The 20,785-nt window shown below is 43.4% G+C and overlaps 2 protein-coding genes across 2 annotated transcripts in view; both read left to right on the plus strand.

Annotated features, from left to right (window-relative positions):
- The first annotated feature begins 2,125 nt into the window (after positions 1-2,125).
- The window catches only part of LOC135389738 (long-chain-fatty-acid--CoA ligase 5-like), a 77,454-nt gene continuing 58,794 nt past the window's right edge, over positions 2,126-20,785 (plus strand). Inside the window, exons 1-3 of the mRNA XM_064619769.1 lie at positions 2,126-2,204; positions 3,126-3,147; positions 8,723-8,756. Coding sequence (XP_064475839.1) covers positions 2,126-2,204; positions 3,126-3,147; positions 8,723-8,756 — 135 coding nt within the window. The remainder of the gene's footprint in view (positions 2,205-3,125; positions 3,148-8,722; positions 8,757-20,785) is intronic.
- LOC135388796 (small ribosomal subunit protein uS7m-like) lies at positions 19,465-20,252 on the plus strand. Its single transcript, XM_064618602.1, has one exon. The coding sequence runs from the start codon at positions 19,496-19,498 to the stop codon at positions 20,198-20,200; it is 705 nt and encodes a 234-aa protein (XP_064474672.1). The 5' UTR covers positions 19,465-19,495; the 3' UTR covers positions 20,201-20,252.

Below are 20,785 nucleotides of genomic sequence, written 5' to 3' on the forward strand. Positions count from 1 at the left end.
CGCAAAAAAACACTGTAAACAGGGAAACTAATAATATGGTTACTAAAATAACGAAATTCCGATGTAATAGTGTGTAATACCAATTTTCAGTGTTGTCCGCTGTACAGGTTGGATGTTTGACACCAGGCGTCGCACCGCCTACGCCGCATTTTTCATGGCAAATTAAAAATATTTATAGCGCGATTGTCGGTCGTATGGTTCCGCATATGGTATTTAGGAGCAACAAAGTCTCTAGTCACATCACCGGCATATCATGCTTGTCTACTGCTTTACAGTACCTTTTTAAGTAATAAGTTAAAATATAGGTTACTTATATATAGGTTAGTGAGTCAAAACATAAGTCACTAGTAGCCTGTACAGCTCGACTGCCCGATGGCTTCAAAACAAGGGTATTTGAAGACAAGGTCCCCGAATTCCGGCTACAAATGAATACATTTGCTATTTAAATAATATTGATCGATAATATAAAGTCATAACAGACGAAAATGCGAGATGTACATGTAAATTAGAAGTGTAGCTGCGCACCATCCCGAGAACGGCCTTCGCGGCTCCATTATCATTCTCGCTTCAGAGATATTCGATAAAGGTGATTCCTGTTTTTCCAGTATGAAAAACAGAAACAGCCCAAAATTGCTCGGTTTGTGTAACTTCTCTACCCAAGTACCCAGCTTCCAATTTTTACTGATTGTACATGTAGTGGATACTTGATGAAAGAACGATGAACTAGGCAACGTAATGAATCATAATAGTGGGTACTTGTAAGTTTTTGTCGGGAATCAGCCAACGAAACAGTAAAAAGCCAACTTACGGCACGTTACCGACACCTACCCACTCCTAATAGAAAGAGCAACTGTGAAGAGAGGAGGCAAAAAATGTGAGGCAAGTATAGGTTGCGGTGATATGGGGTAAAGATATTTTAGAAAAAAGGGTGAGGCGAAGTTTCTTTTTTTTTAAATTCCGTGTTAGCGCCGCAAAGCAACTGTGCGTTGCACAGACGTAGACAGCTGGAGAGAGGACAGCAGGAGGTGGTGGGGGAGAGGGGGTTAGTACACGTCCTGGGCCGACTTCAAGGGGAACTGTGCCGACATTCGTCTGGAAAGTCTGCCGAAAAACCCAGGGAAAACCCCAGACACCACAGCGGGTGCGGGGATTCGAACCAGCGTCATCTCCTAGTTTCGGCGTGAAAAGCGGCCACCCTAACCGCTAAGCCGCGGGAGCTGGTATTGAGGTGAGGTGAGGCAACATCTTCAGGAAAAAGGTTGAGGTGAGGAAACTTTTTTCTGGAATATGGTGAGGTGAGGAAAAAACCTGTCCTAAAATTGAGGTGAGGCGAGGCGAGGAAAAGTTCCAGAAACAAATGAAGGCGAAGTGAGGTGAGGAAAAACATCTGGGACGAAAACTGAGGTGAGGGCAAAGATCGAGAGGGCATTTGCCAACCTCCGGACACGAGGCAGGGCGCAGGGCGACATGTCGGCACGTGTATGGTGAGTGAGTGAGTGAATGGGAAGAGCGTGATTGGTTGCTGTCGTGTCGTGGTGTAGCTGTAGCACCATGGTAGCACGCAGTGGTTAGCGCGCGCTGACCATGTCACGCCGAGACTGGGAGGTACCCGGGTTCGAATCCCAGTGTCGGCTGTGCTGTCTGGGTTTTTTTCTGGGTTTTTCTCAGACACTGTCAGACATATGTCGGCACAGTTCCTTTAGAGCATCGACGAGCATCCCGTCAGAGGATCGACGTTTGCCCACCTCTGTGAGGTCGACAACGGCGAGCGCTTTCACCACCACCACCACCATGGTAGCACCCCTGACCAGAAATTAGGAAGGTCCAGCTATAGGTTCGAGCCCTATAGCGTTAGCACCTTTTTCCTGAGCTGTTTAATTTAATTGATTCTGGGCGTTGTTTGGAGGCCTACGCGGTGAAACATTCGAAATTGCAACGCCGCGCACCGATCCATATTCAGCGACATATCACATTCAATGTCAGGAAGACTAATACCAAATAAATGCAAAAAAAGAAAAAGAAAAGAAAACATTCATAATAGTTAGTAGCGGAGCTTGCATTTGTACACCTGTCTAGTGCTCTTGTCCAACACGGCGAACCAATCGTCAAACGCATAGCGGACAAGATGGCGTCTTCGAGGGCACTTCAATTCGGAAAGCATCTGAAGGAATTGAGGCTACACCTGTGCCAGAAGTCCGCAGAAAGTGCTGGAGTGAGGTAAAACGCTTTATGTTTGCTATGTCCACTCTACTTTTAGGGCGTTATAGTAGCCAAAAGCGTGGCATGTGGTGCTTGATCGTCATTCACTTATCGAGGCATCTGCTTGTTTCCTACGCTGTTCATATTGAGACTCATACGCGGATCGAAACAATTTAAAACAATGTGTAGACCACCGTAGGGATAACAAGTACACTTCAGCTACTTGGAAGATGAGCGCTTTGTGAAACATCAGTTATTGATTCATAGGTTACGAAAGAAGCGTTTCAGCAGGTAAGTTGTGCTGACTCGCACCCAGACACAAACTGTGTCATGTTTATGATGAAACAAGCCTGAGCTTGGGCTAGACGAACTACACGAACATACACAAGTCGAATCGAATAGAAGTTCTATTCCTATATAGAAGTCGGACGCCATGCTTACTTTAAGTGGCCTTTAGGTTATAAGAGACATTATGAAAGAACGGTACCACAACATTACTTTTTGAATGTGGGGAAACAGTAGAGCTTGTGCTGAAGTGGGTAGAATTCACAGGGAACGAAAACAGAACGACACAGCCGCAACTTTCAACCACCTTTACTTGCAGTAAGAAGACATGCAGTGGTTTACTGCAAGTACAGGTGGTTGAAAGTTGTGGCTGTGTCGTTCTGTTTTCATTTTGTGTCATTTCTTACCTGTTTCTATGTATGTACCAGCCTGCCCAATTGTTGACAAACAAACAGTACGGCGGCAAATGAATTTAATGGCTTTCGTACACCAGCTAGCCTGCGTTTACACTATTTTATCTGTGTCATGTTCTTATCGTCGTCGTTGTTCCGTGCAGGCAGTTCATTGAACAACACTACGTTGCGATTAAAACGCAAAACCCGGGGTTTCCAATTCTAATACGGGAGTGCAGCAGAACTGAGCCCAAGGTATATGCCCGATATGGTAAGTAGTGTGCGTTTTGGGCAGAATCCTATTGTGCACTGTCACTTCCTCCAGAATTATTTTGGCCAGTATTTTTGTAGGCATATCTTCTGACCCCACAACTAATCAAGTAACGAGATACGAGACTAGTGACACAAGGATGACAGTTGACGCGGGTGGAAAATTATCTAGGAGTTGAAATAGGATTATTCTAAAGATAATCAGTTCATGAAATGTTTAGAGGGTCAAGGCCACAAAAAGTTGGCCCCCTTGCTTTGCAAAGCAACTACGAAAGTTGGGCAATACCCGTGTCCATACCAAAGCATTCATAAAATGCTCACCTGTCTTTTTATTTTGCCTGGCCGTACAATAACTCGACAGTATAGTAAAAGGAATCATGTGCAATAGTTAGTCAAGTAGTCCTCCTTGTTAACAGTAGCGGAATCTTGAGCACCAGTACCGGTTTGCCTGTCATCATCGTCCCATGCCAGTGTACTGACCTTGAACATGAGCAGGGTAATTGTACACCTTGTTGTCCTGTGGTGCGTGTTCCAAAGCCAGCATGCACTGTAACATGCTTTGGCTCTGGTGCCCTAATGCGATTGCTGTAATTTCATTGAATGGCTGATGTCTCTCATGCATATCTTAAGTCCTTGCCCTCTACTGTACTGTAGCTCATTTAACTGTTTTTTTTTCTCTCTCTCTTTTTTTTATACGCCTCTAGCTTTTGGGAAAGAAAGCCATGCTTCCCTTAATGGAATGAACAGCGACCAGGTTCTAAAGACTGTCGAACAGCTGGCAAATGCACTGTAAATATGTAGATACAAATTCTAGTGTGGTAGCCTATTAAATAAAGGAAACTTCCAAATGTACTTTTGAGTCACATCAATGAGCAAGTGTGAAATTGTGTTGCTCCCTCTACAAAAAGTGGCAAGTAGCATTCATGTAGTAGTACTTATCAACTAGTAGATACTACTTGGAGCAGCTATCATTCAACTTTTATATCAATGGATCTTTGACTGCAGGACTGAAAATGTAGTTCACCTTCTACATTGAAACAGATATACTAGCAAACAGAGTACAGTGGGAAAATCTGTGTGCCGTTCAGCATGAGATTAAAAATCACACATTAGAACAATATCAGAGTTGATGATACAAAAGCATATGATGCTTCCAAGTTATATGAGCAAAAAACTCTGCACTGTAATTTTTCAGTAATGCCTCAACAGGGGTGGGCAGTAATACTCATATTTTGTATTATAATACTAATACATAATACTTCCTATAAATCGGTATTATAATACTAGTACGTAATACTTTGATTCTGAGGTACTATAATACATAATAATAATACTTCTGTGTATTACACGAGTAATACTAGTAATACATTGATACGTAACTTGGGGAGAAAGAAAGGAAAAGAAAAGAAGAAACATATACAATTTCCGCATTACTTATCGAGACAGTCATTCTCCAATGACGTTTTATTTCAGATGCTTACATTTTTAGCATGTTCTTCAAAGGCGTAGTCCTCTATAGGGCATGGCCTTTCCGATTATGATCAGATAGCGCTGATCAATTCGATTGCAGTGAACAGCTTGCTCTCAGTGTGGCAGAGTCTTGACTTTGTCCAGTCTGGACGATAAAATGTGGGCCGTTCAAAAGTCTGAATGTCCACAGTGCCACCGCATACAGGGGTTACTGGCTGGACTGGACGCACTCTTTCACACAACAAAGAGCTTGCAATGGTATGACTCATCCTTACAGATGCTGAACTGGAAGGGATGCGTGGAAGCCTCCAGTAACCTCTGGACCCCCCAAGGTCACTCTCTTTGGGATAATTTTGGGCAGGGAAATAATAGGGGCGTTGTTCATGTCCAAATGTCTGTGGGACACGAGAAATTACTGATAAAGTGCACCCGCGACACTTTAGCTGGTTGGACTTATGACCTCTGGGGAAGTATTACACCCTCGAAAGTATTATAATACATGTAATACCTTGATTTTGTGTATTATAATTAGGGCCTGACTTTTTAGGGTTAAACCCGTATCCGCCCGATATTTACCCCCCGAACGAAATCTGTAGAATTCGGGCTTAACCCGAATCTACCCGAAAACATCGGGGTCGTGTGGCACACTCATAAGCATGCATTAAAATAAAGTTTGATAACATTGCTAAACATTAGTTCCATGTTAAGACAAATTTTTATTAAACAAAAAAAAAATCACCCGAATTCCTGACGACAGAATATGCCGTAACGGGATTTAACCTGAATACACCCGAATTTTAAAATGAAAAATATCACCCGATATTTACCCCCCGAATTTGGCCAAAAATAAAACCCAAAAAAGTCAGGCCCTAATTATAATACAGATACAAATACATTTCAAAAATTAGTATTATAATACATAATACAAATATGCAAAAGTATATTACAGTAATAGTATTATAATACAAAGTATTACTGCCCACCCCTTTGCCTCAACATGTAACTCGGTAGTCTGACAGGCTGCATGTTCAATCCCCCTGAGAAGGAAACTGTGGAGCTGAGAGACAGCAGAAATTAAACATGTGAGCCTGTGCAGGTTTCACTAAGCAGCTTGTTAGGCCCACTCTTCTGTTGCAAATTCCAACTCATTTGGAACTATGGAAATTAAGCGTGTGTCCAGCACACCAGGTAAGTACTAAAGTGATCAGTTTATTTCCCTGTATTGTGCTGCAGGATGTGGTAGAATTGAGAGATGTTTGGTGGTCATATGGTAGTAATACTTTAATATGCTCATGTTTAGTACAAGTGCACCTTGTTGTATATACTTATCATGTCTCACTAAATAAAATCTCTGTACACACTCGAGTGGGAAAATGTGTCACCCATAGTCAAAACGTGAAAAGAAAAAAAAAAGGAGGAGGAAGAAATATTAAAATTACAATGGGGTTCAATAAAGACGTGCACACCCAAAGGAGTCTGCCTTACCCCTGTACAAACACAACACCACAGACTTGCTAGCAGTAAAGTGCACTACCGCACTGTTCTCATTGCAAGCTGGCTGTTGTTGTTGTTGGCAATAATGCACAATATTGTCAGTGATTCTGGGGGTTGGAAACAGATCCCTGAACCCTTTCCATTATGCTGAAATTAGTTCACGTGGCTTTAACCATGAAACCAACGGTTTGTGCTTACATAGCCAAACCTGCATACCCGACCAAAAAACAGGCTTCCCACCTTTTACGTCTCACACTTTACTCTACCATGCAAACCCAACACGCCGTCGATTACCTATGCAACGCTGCCTTGTACATGGTTGCTAACGTACAAGCGCTTGCCAAGAGCAGCTGAGAGCGCGGGACACCCCCGAGGACTTCGTGCCACTGCGTGCGCGGGACCCCCAGCCGCAAGCCGGCCACTTCTCCGACGGTCACGCTAAATCCGGACCACCTGAGCGGGTAGTCTGGTGGTGTTCGATCTTGCAGCTCACTGGCAATGGCTGCAGGTATGGGAGTGGCTTGGCTAAAAGTGTGCAGGCTGATTCCTGCACTGTCATCCCTCAAGACAAGACACGCAACGTCATACCAACTGCATTGGAGAGAGAAAAGAAGTGTAAACAATGTTGTAACGAATAGTCGACAAGCTGTGTCTATAAGGGGGCACCAAAACGCAAAAAAATCCTTGTTGCAGAATTAAAGATGCGTTACCTTGACAGCAACAAAAAAGGAACAGAATTCATCCATAGCATTGTTAGAGCCTGAAGTGTCAGGGTTTAACCCGATTCTTCCCCGAATTTGCACCCTGAATTGAAGTTTCCCTCTTTAGGGTGATATCGGATTTTTGCCCGGCAAATTGCCCTCACTGAGACATCAGTAGGAATGCACAAATGATGGACTGATAGGAATGACAAATGCAAAAGACGCTCTGAAGCCTGCTTAATCTGCCCAATGGTTTCATCCACGATTAAATCGTGAACAACACAACGGATGAACCCTGTTCTTTTTGTATTGCTGTCAGTCAATGTAATAGCATCTTCCAGTCCGTGAGAAATTTTGCACTTTACTGCCTCTTTAAAAGTGAGTGCACATAATCTCATGAATGCCATTTGATAAACTTGTGGGTTGTAAAATTATCTTCTTACTTTATAGCAGTGCGGCAAACATTGTGCCTGGCATGGGAGCATCAAAAGTGAACACATACGTTTCATAGCTCTATCTTATGGGAAGTGTAAGCACTGTAGTCCTGGCAGACTACCAGTCACAATTTAGAATACATTAAACTGTAATGCTCATTATCTACGCCGTTATATAATAATTAGAGGCGAATGCCTACCAATCAGGTGTGAGCTCCACCAAGAAGCTTTCGACAGCTACTAAGGGTTGGCCAGGCTGCACTCTTCCCGCCTGTTGCAGGGATATAATACGGTCCTCGGCTGCTTTCAGTCCAGCTGCAAAGCCAACTGGTTGAACGGCCATGTTGGAGGGCTGCGCTGCAACGCCATTGATGGATGCCCTCCCAAAGACACGCTGGAATGCATCCCGAATGGCAACCACTTTCACTTCTTTGTCTGAAGCCACAACAATGCTGATGTCACCACCAGAATCTGTTTGACAGAAATACATGTGCGAAGAACTGCATTAGAAAACGGATACTTGCTGTCCACTCTGCGGTAGGGTGTGAAGGTATGGGTTACATTTTTGGGGCCAGTCAACTAGCAAAAGCACATGGAGTTCTCACTACTGAGACATAAAACCAAGACCTCTACAACCCGAGAGCACCAGCAAAATATTGAGTCACCACATGCACTATGTGTTTAGTTGGAGAGACAAACATGCAAAAACTGTGATGAAAAACAAGACTGCTAGTATACTAACAGCTATTCGATAACAGCAACGTACAGCAGGAAGCCAAATCGATGACAAAACACACCTTAAAGAATGGGCTTTAGAAGGTTCCTTTACTTTTTGTAAGCTTCTGGACGATAAGTTTTGTCACATGTGCATTGTACCCGCCCTATATCTTATGTCTGCACTCTAGTGGTAAAGCTTGGTAAACAAACTTGTGCGAAACCTCTAAACCTCACCTGCCAAACAGAAGCATTCCCCCCAATTACGGAAAGAACTGTAGGCATGAAGTAACATCTCTCATTGTGTACCGGATGGGACGGTCCGAACCTGCTGAACATGCGGTTCAATTTTATCACCACAAACAAGGAATCACTCAACGACTCTTGCCAATTGGAGAGTTCAAATGCTGAAGAAGCAATAAATGGTTGATTTCATTTCATTTATTGTACCTCTAAAGACTCACGAGGGCATGATGATGCCAGCAACAGCGGCACTCAGAACATCAATTGCCGTCATGTTCAGCAGCAGTTGTGTTGCGTTAATCAACAGACGTCAGGCACAGGTTTTTCAAAAATTTATGCAGCTAATAATGAATCTTTCACATCGTATCGGTTTGCAAATGATACGATATATTTAGGGCCTTGAAATAAAAGCTGGTACCTGGTAAAAAAAAATCCTGGTAAAACCCCCATTTTTGAAAAACATAAAACTTGAAAGCACAATGGTCTCGATACACATGTACTATTCTACATTTCTTTGCAGGTCATACCATAAGGAGTCCACCATACAAGAAAAGGTTTGACTTACATATGTACTCTTTCATACCGGGATCCAACGTCGTTATCACAGAATCAACGGAACTCTATAAGGGGCATACGATTAGTGGCTGCAGTGAAAATATTAATGTGGCACACAAACCTTGGCCTTTTCAGCAACTTTGTTGAGGAAGCCATTGCCCTTGAACCACCCCCACACACCTCCAGCATCTGATTCTTGGGGCGACGTAAATGGTCCTGCCCCCTGTTGTTCGTAACCTGTCGGAAGCGACAGTGCCAATGACTGGCTCCCCGCAGGCCTGAAAAAGCAGTTAAAGTAGGGATCCTATCATTCTGGGACGGACATTTAACCCCCCCCCCTTACAACATTTACAAAATTTAAAAGTACCGGCAGCATCCAAGACACGCCTATAAATACAGCTAAGTCTGTTTATTATTAATTTGATAAACAAACGTGCATGTTAAGCAGCATTCTAGTTTTCCGTCCCACTTCACTGACGTGATCCTGACAGGCGATTTAGCAAAGGTTCACCTGTATGTGTACTGCGATATAACGACGGGATTTCACGTTCTCATCAATGTTCTTCTAAATGGGCCCGACTATACAAGTGTAATAAGTGTGTTGCTGCTCTGCCAGACCACAACAATGAAAAAAAAAAAAAAAAAAATCGCCATCAAGAAAACAAAGGTGGTACTGCTCGGAAAGGTGATACAAGACTAGGATAGTAATTCACCCTCCTGTACCTCTTCCACCCTGTCCACCCACCCGTATCTTCAATCTATCTTTAAAGGGACTGTTGCGTCCATCCCAAAACTGTAGGGTCGTTTCACTCGTCCTAATGTCGGAACTCACACTGGTAGCGAGAGTCAGTGTATACTTATTGAGGACTTTAGTACTTGGACAATTTAGTTTAGTTTAGTTTAGTTTAGTACTAGGACAATTAATATATCGCGGTGTGAACGTGAAGCAGACACGCTCACAGACAATCGCCTGTGCTGCGCTCCCATTTGTGTGCCCGGCTTACGCTGTCATGATGTTACTATCGATGGGGCTTCCTTAGCTGCAGAGGGAGTGCGAATCTTCAAAGCTTGTTTATTTAACGTGTAAGCTGTTTTTGGAAGATAAACTCTGCCAAGTTGATTGTGAAGCAGTGCCAGACATTAGTGTATCAGTCTTATACAGACGCTTCCGGATGAGAAAGTCCCTTTAACGGTTCGTGCAGGCTACTTCCAAAATGACACAAAAGAATAAAAGCAAATTCTACTCGACCGCACAGATTGACTGCAGCAGGGCTACACAACTTTGCACTTGGCTTTCTTACAAGTATCACCTACCACGTCTAAGCATAAGACTTGCATGAAACTTACGTGTGCGCCTCATAGCTATAATAGGAAGAATAGCCGCTGCAAAGGAAGTGCAAACCAAATTAAATGTACGGTACACCTACTTAGCACTCTATAATAGCTACTAAGTACCCCTATCATATTTGTGTCCGTTGCAACCAAATTAGCGCTCTTGTGTTCGCTTTTTGATACTTAATTGCAATGCGTACGGGGTAATATTTACAATGCATTTTTAGCTGCTATAAAATAAACAAAAGAGATGTGTGTAAAGAACTTCTGTTCATCACAATGGAATGCTGCACACCTTAAATGAGCATGAAAGGATTTGGGAAAAAAAAAAGAAGAGGAAAGGCCAGGAGTAGCAGCAATTAGAGATTGACACGGACTTATATCTGGCCGGGCATGTCATTGTGAATATTCTTTATTCCGAAAACAAGAGGCACACCGGCAGCACAACAAATGAAACAGTTTAGAAACAGTCAAAAACACGAAAACCTAGAAATTATTCGGGCTTTGGCGGGGCCGACGCCAGTAATGACGTAATTAAGCCATGTTAGGTGAGCTTTTGTGGTAGTCCTAATTGAGTGAAGTAGGCTGTGCAACTCGCATTACTACCTAAAATTGCCTCAGTCTGCAGAGTGTGGGTGCGAATAGAAAAATATAACGGAAGCTAAAGCAATAGCAAATGTATGGCAGTGACCCTTTAAACGAGTCTGCTATGTTGATGAAAGCATGGTGACAGAGTGGTGCGAAAGGTGTCACACCAAACAGGCAATCAGAAAGGTGGGGGCTCAAGCACTACCACTGGCACTATGATTTTTTTTTGTCGACTGCCATTCCTTCATGTTTCTACACAGCCTCCCCCTTTTCCTGTTTGTCTCATATTCCTAAGACGATGGACAAACTTCTGATAGAGCAAAAAAAGCAAAGAGCAAAAAAAGCTTCTGTAATGCCCTTTGCAGCCCTTTGCACTGTGAGCAAAATGAAATGGCACCAGAATGATCCTGAAAATCAATTAAGCTGTTATCTCTTCCACATACAGTGAGCCTTACACGTCCACTTACGGTGTAGCATGGTAGTTCTGCACAGGAGCAGGTGGAGGAGGAGGACCCATGGGTGCATACATTGTTGCCAGTGGTGCACCTTGGTTGCTCACTGGCGGCAATGTGGGTGGAGGTGGCACAGTCCAATATGGTTGCTGCACTGTGGACACTGGAGGATACATTGAAGAGGACAACCTTTCGGTTGGTGAAGCACTCATTAAAGGCGGAGCACTCATGGCAGGCGGAGCACTTGTTGCAGGTGGTGCAAAAACGGTTCCGACTGGCTGCTGAGAAGGCGCTGTTGCCTCCACTGGTGCAGGGACCTCCAATGGTGTAGTTGGGTGGGGGGCATCATCTGCTGTGGCAGCCATGCCTGGAATACATGTTGGGTGTTAACCCTTTTGCAACCAACAACACAAACTGTGACAACATGCTTGAGTCTTCCTTTGAGACTGTTCGTGAATGCTCTTCAAACCACAAGGCTCCAGAATTTAAGCACACGGGGGCCTCACAGAGCAACTCAGCAGTGACTGTGTAGAGCATTGTATTGTGTGCAACGTATGATATGCATCTTCATGCTGCTACTCTACCAGTGTGAGGCAAGCTGCACAACACACAAGCTTAATTTGTCCCCATTCTTAGGTATACCACTTAGTCGCACCACATGTAGTCTGCATCAGAAAGCATTATTTTTGCCTCACTGCCAAATGTGGAATAATAAATCCTTGTGGTGCCACCTATCAAAACAGACTTATGTTGTGCAAAGACAGGCACACCAGTAGACTTTCTCTGTCATATCATACTCAGCGAGCACGACAAACAGAACATAGCATGGATGAAATCGGCGTGTTTTCCAGGTTGCATCCTGGGTGGTGACTTGCAATGACAAGCAAGATGGATGGCTCGGACCAAAGCTCATGGTCACAGGGAGATCCAAAATGCCACATAGGTTCAAAGAGATTCAGCATCTGCCAGTAGAACATCATGCAGATGGAAAGGTGTTCCTTGCCACATGGCTGTTTGCGCAGTGGCCCATCACTTTCGAACATGACTTGCAGAGTGAAAAGAGACGCATGCTTAAACTCGCACATAAGTGTTCAGTACACAAAATATGAATCCTACCACTGCTGTCCACCAAACGAATGTTTCTGCCTCTGAATGCAACATCAGTCATACAGTTGATGGACCAGAGCATCAGTTGGTCATTTAAAGAGATAGTTCACCCTCCATGCATCGATTTGTTGATTTCTGTTGCACACGGTAGTGTATTTCGAACTTTATCAAGTCCGTGCATTAGTTTCCGGCAACTCGAGTGGTACGATTTATTGCAGACATCTGAGAGCAATGAGATCCATACAAGTAGGCTTTCCCACAAAGAAAGATGTGTGTGCCGCGTCAGTCTGAGTGTGACAACAAGAGGGTGTTCCCGTTTCACTGGTATTGCGGTCAGAAACTCTTTTCCGAAGAAAACATGCTTTCAGCGGTCGTAGTCATAGAGACGAACCACCGTCATCTGCGAGTAGTGACTGAACGTCCCTCATACTACATGGGACAACTTCAAAAAAGAGTGCAAAACGGTTCCATATCTTTCTCAAGACTGATTTTCTGGAAAGTGTGTTGCGCTTTTTGTCTGCAGATTGAATTCTACAGGTTCTAAGTTAGGTGCGATCAGTTGAGAGTTCTTGAATTCGCAGAACGGTGCATCGCAGCAGTAGCAGACGGATTCTGATTTTATATATCCACGTAGTGAAGGAGGGAGAGGAGGCAATAAGAAGGCCTTCTGTAACCTAGGTGGCTTTGACACGGCATAGGGCGGAGTGTCATCTGCTGCGTACGTTTCCCACAGTTTCTTGTGACAGACGCTTCTCCCGATAAGATCACTTGGAGTCCAAAACGGTCGATCTGTCTGGTGCTATTCATATTCATGAAATCTCTCTGATTACTGCCAACATGGAAAAAGCCAGTTTTGGAACACATCCATAAACCGAGCGTCACGTTGTTTCGTTTTGCAGCACTCTCAGATTCAGAATTCGGCGCCGACGGATTTCATGACGCTCGATGGTGATTCATAATCAGTCTCACTGAAATGTAGACTGCATATCTGGAGTTGCGTGCCTGTTTGAATATCCTCACATTGAATCATGGCAAGGCACCTACTTCTTGCTGGCTCATTTGCCGGAACCCGATGCATGTGAAAGCCACGCATCCTTTTGGTTTTGTCATTTACGCAGTCTCGAACTCCACACGGTGTCTCCACACTGCATCAGTGCAGGCCTCTTCAATGTCACACGCACTAGCGCAGCACATGTGTACGGGCAAGTATACAGGCTGTATCCCGATTAAATGGAACGAAGGCAAGGAGAGACGCATCAAACCGCGAAGAGCCATATTGAACACCGTGATGCGAGATGCTGATGGCGATGTACGTATTCACAACTCGTAGACGCAAACAAAGGTAATAAAAGAACCATAAAAGAACCACTGTAACGTGCCATCGGTAAGCAGATAGAGTTTTCAAAACGTTTATTTCCACATTATCCTTCGAATAGCAGTAAACAAGTAGCACTTCACTCTGTCAAGAGCAGACAAACTTTCTGCAGCGAATCGGGTGCATTGCCGGTGCGACGTCACAGGACTGGAAGACTGGCCCGGAGATAAGAGTCCGAAAACCTTCCGCCGCGGCAGCGTTTTTTACAAATAAATTGCGTTGTAGTGGGACCTCGTTGAGCTGAAATATTTTTCATGTATGCTTTTCATGGGCCATTTTACGAAATACGATAGCTTTTTAGACAGTTAGAACACACTTTCCGTGCTCCTTAAGGCTCACTGGTGACAGCCAAGGTCACGCTGAAGACTGGGAGGTGGTTGGTTCGAATCCTACCACCGGCTGTGCTGTCTGAGGTTTTCCCCGGGTTTTCCGAAGACCTTCCAGACGAATGTCTATTTGAAGTCGCCCCAGGACGCATACTAACCCCCCCTGTCCCCTCACTCCTTCCTGCTGTCCATGTCTCTACACTGCTTATGGCCACAGTTGCTTCGCGGTGCTAACTAAAAAAACAACAACTAAAGCTCGATATTGTACGGCAACCATGGATGGATTGTAGGATTGTAGTGGCACCCCTGGTGGGCTTCCTTGTAACGAGGGATCAGCATGAAAGTGCAGACATACTGGTAGGTTGGAGATCCTAAATGTTTCCTCGTCCCTTCTGATGTGCACCCGTATTTGTTACCCCCCCCCGATGTTTTTTTCTCGCCCGATGTATTTAAACATACAATATACATACACCATATTACATAAACCATCAGTGTTGCCGCCATCATATTGCGGAACTTGTGAGATGTCATCGTTCTGGGGTGCTGTGTTGTTAATATGCAAATCAGATATATAATGAACAAATTTGTAGTTCCCATGAGACTTTGCTGTAATGTGGTTCATCTGTACTAAAGTTATCTTTTTACGGAACACTGTTTAACAGAGGCAAAAAAGCACTTCACTTAGTCTGAGGACAGGTTGAGGGACACCGGACAAATATGTCGACACACGGTGCATTGCCTCTTGTCCCTCGTCCCATTCTCAGACTCGAGGATATGCTGTTCGCCTCGTCTACACACCAGTTCGCTTGCCTCCTCCCGCTCTGTTCAATGTTTAATCCTTTATGTGCGATGGACATTAGCAGTTACCAGGCTAAAAATGGTACGGACGAGCTCAGTTCATCCATGAGTATTTTCTATATTCCTGAATGACTTGTTTGCCACTTAAAAGATAGATTGCAGCAATTAACGTGAAAAATTTGCATTTTTAGGTGACTTCTCAATAATATAATGTAGCACTTATTTGGTCGAAGAACATGACTGTATTGAGTTTTCTACTACAACACCGCATGTTTGGTTGTACCTGAGTGGATGTTTCCGAACGGTCTTAAAACGGTGGTTTCCAACCTACCTTGGTGTTTGTGTGTTTCATCTAAAGGCAGAACAGAGTCCTTCGCACCAACAAATTCAAACGTTGAGTCACCATTTGCATCATCTCCGCTTTCTTCCATCATGGTTGCTGCAAGTCATTCAAGAGCAAAGATCTTCATCTGATATCTCGGTGTGGAGTACAATTAGTTACAACAATCAGATTTAAAAGCAGCTGAGCTGTAATGCAGAGTGATTACGTGCTGCACAAAGTACAGGACAACAACAGTATAAAACTGTTGAGATATAGTGCAAAATGTGCACACAAAGAACAAATGAGCTCCCTACAGCATCTTTGTGTATTAGTACATATCACTCAACTAAAATTTTGGGTTGTTCTCCGTAGAATAGCCCGCACTCAAGGAGACTCCGCTCTGGTGTGACGCAAGAGCGACATTATACACATTTATACCCATTTACATTAGTACACTAGTACAGCATGCGGCTTTTTTAAGAAGTCTAGTTCTGACCGTAATACTTTGCTTTGCAGAATTTTATCTCAAATAAAAGGTTCTTAACACAATATCTGGTACAAATGGTACAGCTCATGTCAACCTTAATAACAACACTGGAAAAAATATGGTCCTGCTCCTGAACGCAATTACAGCAACCCCTGGGCCATTAGGAAACCTTAATTTAATTAAATAAAATTATTGTGTTAGTTTAATGCGAGGATTTTGTTCACTTAACATTTCCCCAGGGTGGCTGTTATCACGCTTGGAAATGAGACTTTTTTTTTCAGTGTTATTATTAAGGTTGACGGGAGCTGTACAGGTACATCAAAATGGTTTTGACCCACTGTGAGCACGGAGAGTATGAGGGACATGGGAGCTTAACGATGATAGGCACGGTGCAGTATTTACTCCGTTATTGATTCACTTAATGTGTTAAATTACCACTTCTTATATTAACATGATTCTCAGGGAAACACTTGAGTTGGTTGTGATGTTACAGCAAATATTCAATGCTAATTGTGCCACTTACTGCATCACTAATGTTCCAAACAGATATCACAGTATGCCCTTTTGTGACGGATGATTGCCGATCGTAGTATGCCACTAGTCTACCAAAGACAATCCGTCGGCTACGAAACTCCCCATTCGTCATCTCGCAATAAAGTTGTTGTTGCCCCCTTTGTGAAGGTGAAGAGATTCATTAGGCAGCCTAGCACTAATCACAAAATCTGAACTGACTATACAAAGTAATGCAGATTTTTCGGCTTGCTGGTATAGCGTAACGAGGAACAAAGCTGAACGCAATGACATGGCAAGGACGCAGCAGATGAAGACAAAGCACTCATTACCAACTGAGGTTTATTACCTCAGTTGTGAGGCAACGAAGGTATTATGACTGAACAAAATTATCAAGATGTCGAGTCATCACAAAGCTCAGCTTTGTGTATACAAAAATACTAACCATATTGTCGTAGTAGAAACTGAAGAAGAATCTTTGGAGATAAAATTTTAAATGAATAAGTTAATTAAATTAATTAAAAACTTAATTAATAAATAAATAATTAAATTAATTAAAATAAGAGAGAGTAACTTCTAATGTTCTACGAAAGGATGGAGCAACAGTGTCAGCATTATCCTGCAAGCAGCAAAGCCTCTAAACCCTCTTAACCCCAGCAACTCATGGTTGCAAAGCTCTAGTTCTTCCTAGCATGGTGACATTGTATCGGATATATTGATAAAGTTGAACGACAAAAGAGAGCGGGCACAGACAAGAAGTTGAATGAATTCACACGAAACCTGTGTGATTTATTTGCAATAAATACCGCTCTTCTATTTCGACAATGGGTTCCAGTGTCCAGCTTGGATTACCACAACTACTGACTAGACGTAGAATCCCTCTCTAGTTTCTCTAGCAAGTTCCAATAAATAATCTCGTTTGTGTACGACATGATATGTATTTAATATTTCAGCCATGTCCACTCACTCTTCCCACTTACTAAAGTTAAACCAGACTTTCCATTTTGGTCAGGACAATCCCGTTTTGGAGTATCGATCGCGCCCTCCCGTGTTTTTGGAATCAGTGAAGCAATACGACTTGTTTCCGCAGACAGTGCATTGTTTTGCAGCCGGAACCACGTTTATTGCTGAAACAGGTAGTTCTTTTCTACAAAACATACCAGAAAATTATGTTTTTCCAATGTGATACAATTTATTACTTCGCCCAGTGTTACGTCCACAAGTACCTTGTTTGAAGAGATATGGGTGCTGGAAACTTTGGTGTTGATTAATTTAGGGTGCTCGTATAAATGTCATTCTGGCAACCTCCAGTCACTGTTCAGAAAAAAAATCTGTTTTCAAAATAGTCTTTCTGGGGGAATTAGATTTTTTACGGTGAACTGAATGTTGCAGCACAGTTCCCAGTCAAACCTATGGTGCATGTTTTTCTGCTGCACACGGAGGCCGTGGTGACTTCATTCGGTTCTGTACTGTTTTCTTGTACGAAATGAAAAAAATTCAATGCCTCTTGAAATCCTCCCCTGAAATACCTTCAGAAATATGGTCACTAACCACCTGGGAACTCCCCCCCACTACACCACTATCATGCAGAAAACTCATGAACACTGACCTCAATTTCCGGGATATTTCTGTAGCCTGGTGTGCGGAAGAAGGGCTTTACAAGGGTATGAGATCAAGAAACCACCCTGAGCTTTCTAGGTGCTGTACAATCCCTGTGGAAACATGATTCAAAAACAACTATTACAGTGACTACAAGTGGCATGCAGCAATATGCACATTTTCTCTTAATGTTTCGAGAGATTTATCAGGTGCCCGATCCGCAACTGTTCGTACAAAGTCACCCATGTTATCACACTATCATCGATGTGGCACTGCTACAAACACGTGTTAAAAACACACTATTTTCATATCCTCCGTATATTTTAACTGACGAAAAAACTGTATTAGTTCGAAGGAAGGCAAATTGGAACAGCCTTCAGAAAAGGAGTGTCGTTAGGTTTTTTGTGAAGTTCAATACGAATACTACATACTGCACACCTTACAAATTTTATCAGAAATGCCACTTTGCTTCTAAAGCAAGCAGCATAACCACCATAGCAAGCACCATAAACTGCTCGGAATTGACCTCAAGTCTGTTTCGCTTCTGAGCACAGTCAGGAATGTTACAACCACGACCATATAGAGTACTGTATAAGTAGTAATTTTCGCAAGGACCTATTTTTCGCAAAATTCGCGAAGGCCCATACTCCAGGGCTGGCATACTCCAGGGCTGCTACGGGGTTCCACCACAATGACCAACAAGGAGTGTTAAGTATCTGAACAGGGGGGTCTGTATCGTATCGTGACAAGACACCCTTATTTGAGATGGCAAAACTTCAGACAAGTGCCACTGAGAAGAATGACAGGGAACAGCAGGAGAAAAATTGCTCTGCACTCAAGTAATATTTTTAAAATGTTTATGCTTGGTTCCCGAGTTCTTTGAGCTCCCCATCAGCATGTGAAAGTCTGAATACGAGCACACACCATATACTTATTCCCCCATTCTTCATGGTCGTGATCCGCACGTACGAATAGTGTGACACGGCTGGCTGTTGTGAAACAAGCAGCGAGTTCGAGCGAGAGCAAAGGGCATCCTATAGCAATCACGCTTTTACTGTCGAATGTAAACACACGTCATCGTCGTGCAGGAAGCGGTCAGCCCCTCTTTATGTGGTTCACATACTGGTCCAGCTGACAGGCAATCCATTATCGCAAGAATGCACTAGCAACAAGCACCCAAAGCGGTTTTGTGGTCCATTTCCTCTTTCGTTCAGCATCACCACATAGAAACCATATTGTTGTATTTCAGGACCATATATGAGCAGGACAACAGGACAATACGACCACGTCGAACATCCTATTATTATCCACGCAGGACACCCCGTTTCTGCTAATAACACTCAATAATTTCGCAGAAAAGCATGTACGTTGTGCATACGTGTTGTTTTCCCGATACATCCAACCAGAGTCACCTCGATCGCATCGTACACGTCCAGAAATGCTACCACTCAACAAGACACTGCATCCTATTCACTAGCTCTATTTTTCGAATTATTATCCCTTTTGCAGCATTTGGTCAGCTGCTCTAACGTAGAGAAGAAGATAAATAGACACCAAGTAAGACGAAACAGAAACACTTCGCCACGTATGATTGCAGATCATGCGCGTGGGTGACAGCAAAAGGAACCACAATCAGGACGAAGAAAAAGTTGCTCTCAATGAGAATGAGTTACGCAAGCAAATTGATCTACATGTACATATTGTGCGTTGTATACAAGAATCAGCAAACAAAGTAAATTACCGAGCTACAAACGCGGTAGCCTGAACAGGAGCCGGAAGTGTCGACTTGTTCGCGGCCGGCACGTGTTGGCTGCTGGTGACTATTGGCTACATTGGAGCAAAATGGCTGCTGCTTCTCCGAGAGCGATGATGCGGTTATGCATTCAACGTGCATTCCTATCGAAAAGCAAGCCCCTGATCACAACGCAAGTAAGGACATCCGTGTATCATAAGGGTTACATAGAACCAATTGTTGACCGTCAACAACTAAAAGAATTAGAAGAGAGTGGTAAGCTGAAAGAGCTCAGGTATGCATCCATCAAGGCTGCAAAGAGCGAGGTAACCAGCTCCGTTTTCTACGACCCTATCGTTCAAAAGTTCATCAACATGTTCATGAGGGAGGGAGACAAATCCCTGGCAAGACGAGTCATCGAATTAGCGTTGTACAACGTGAAAAAACAACAATTAACCAAATACAACCGAGCGGCAGACGACGAATCGAAGAGCAAGATCGAGTGCAACCCGGTAACCATTCTGCATACGGCATTGGAGAACTGCAAACCTTGCCTGGAACTTACGCCGATTAAACGTGGTGGGATAACATATCAAGTGCCCATCCCGATGACTGCAGAACGTTCAAGATTTCTGTCTATGAAGTGGCTGATCGAAGCCTCAAACGACAAGGACCCAAAAGCACGTATTTACGATCAGATGGCGAAAGAAATTTTGGATGCCTACAATAACCACGGACGTGTAGTCAAGAGAAAGCACGAACTTCACAAACAGTGCGAAGCGAACAAAGCGTACGCACATTACAGGTGGTCCTAAAAAGTAAGCGTAAAGGGTGTAATGAGCTTTAATAAATAGGACCTGCAGTGGTGCCCTTCGTGAGTGATCATATCATTCACTTGCAGTGAAAGTTTCCACAGGGATGTGCGTGCGTGTGGCCATAAAAAAGTACAATACCGCATACGGTATTGCAGTGTGTATTTGTGTGTGCGTTGGGCACAAAATCGGCAATATTTGTGAAGCATGGAATGAAGACTAGACAGAAGTCACAAACACATGACAGGCGCCCTTCTAGCAACCGGATTTATTCATAAAATGAGGGAACACATAAATAGCTGCACCACCCTCTCTCTTTATCCCACTGTTGAGATTTACACAGGTTTTGCGTTCTACAGCATAGTCACATTCTGTCTTATCTCAGTAAGGCTTGCAGAACCACGAATGTTCCAATACCTATCTCAGTGCACAGCTCTTTTGGAAAACCTTCAAGTTCGTGCTCAAGCAAATGGGTGTTGTTTCAGTATGGCTAACACTGGAGGTTCGTTTTCGTTCCTGTCCTTATGGAGTCTGAGAACCTACGTGTGTCGTCTTCTGTGTCTGTGTCTCTCTGTCTTCTTCATGGAT

The sequence above is a fragment of the Ornithodoros turicata genome, chromosome 3 (assembly GCF_037126465.1).
Source record: "Ornithodoros turicata isolate Travis chromosome 3, ASM3712646v1, whole genome shotgun sequence".
Classification (NCBI taxonomy): domain Eukaryota; kingdom Metazoa; phylum Arthropoda; class Arachnida; order Ixodida; family Argasidae; genus Ornithodoros; species Ornithodoros turicata.

Coding starts and splice junctions, on each gene's coding strand:
- LOC135388796 (XM_064618602.1), top strand. CDS start 19,496: ATGGCTGCTGCTTCTCCGAGAGCGATGATGCGGTTATGCATTCAACGT.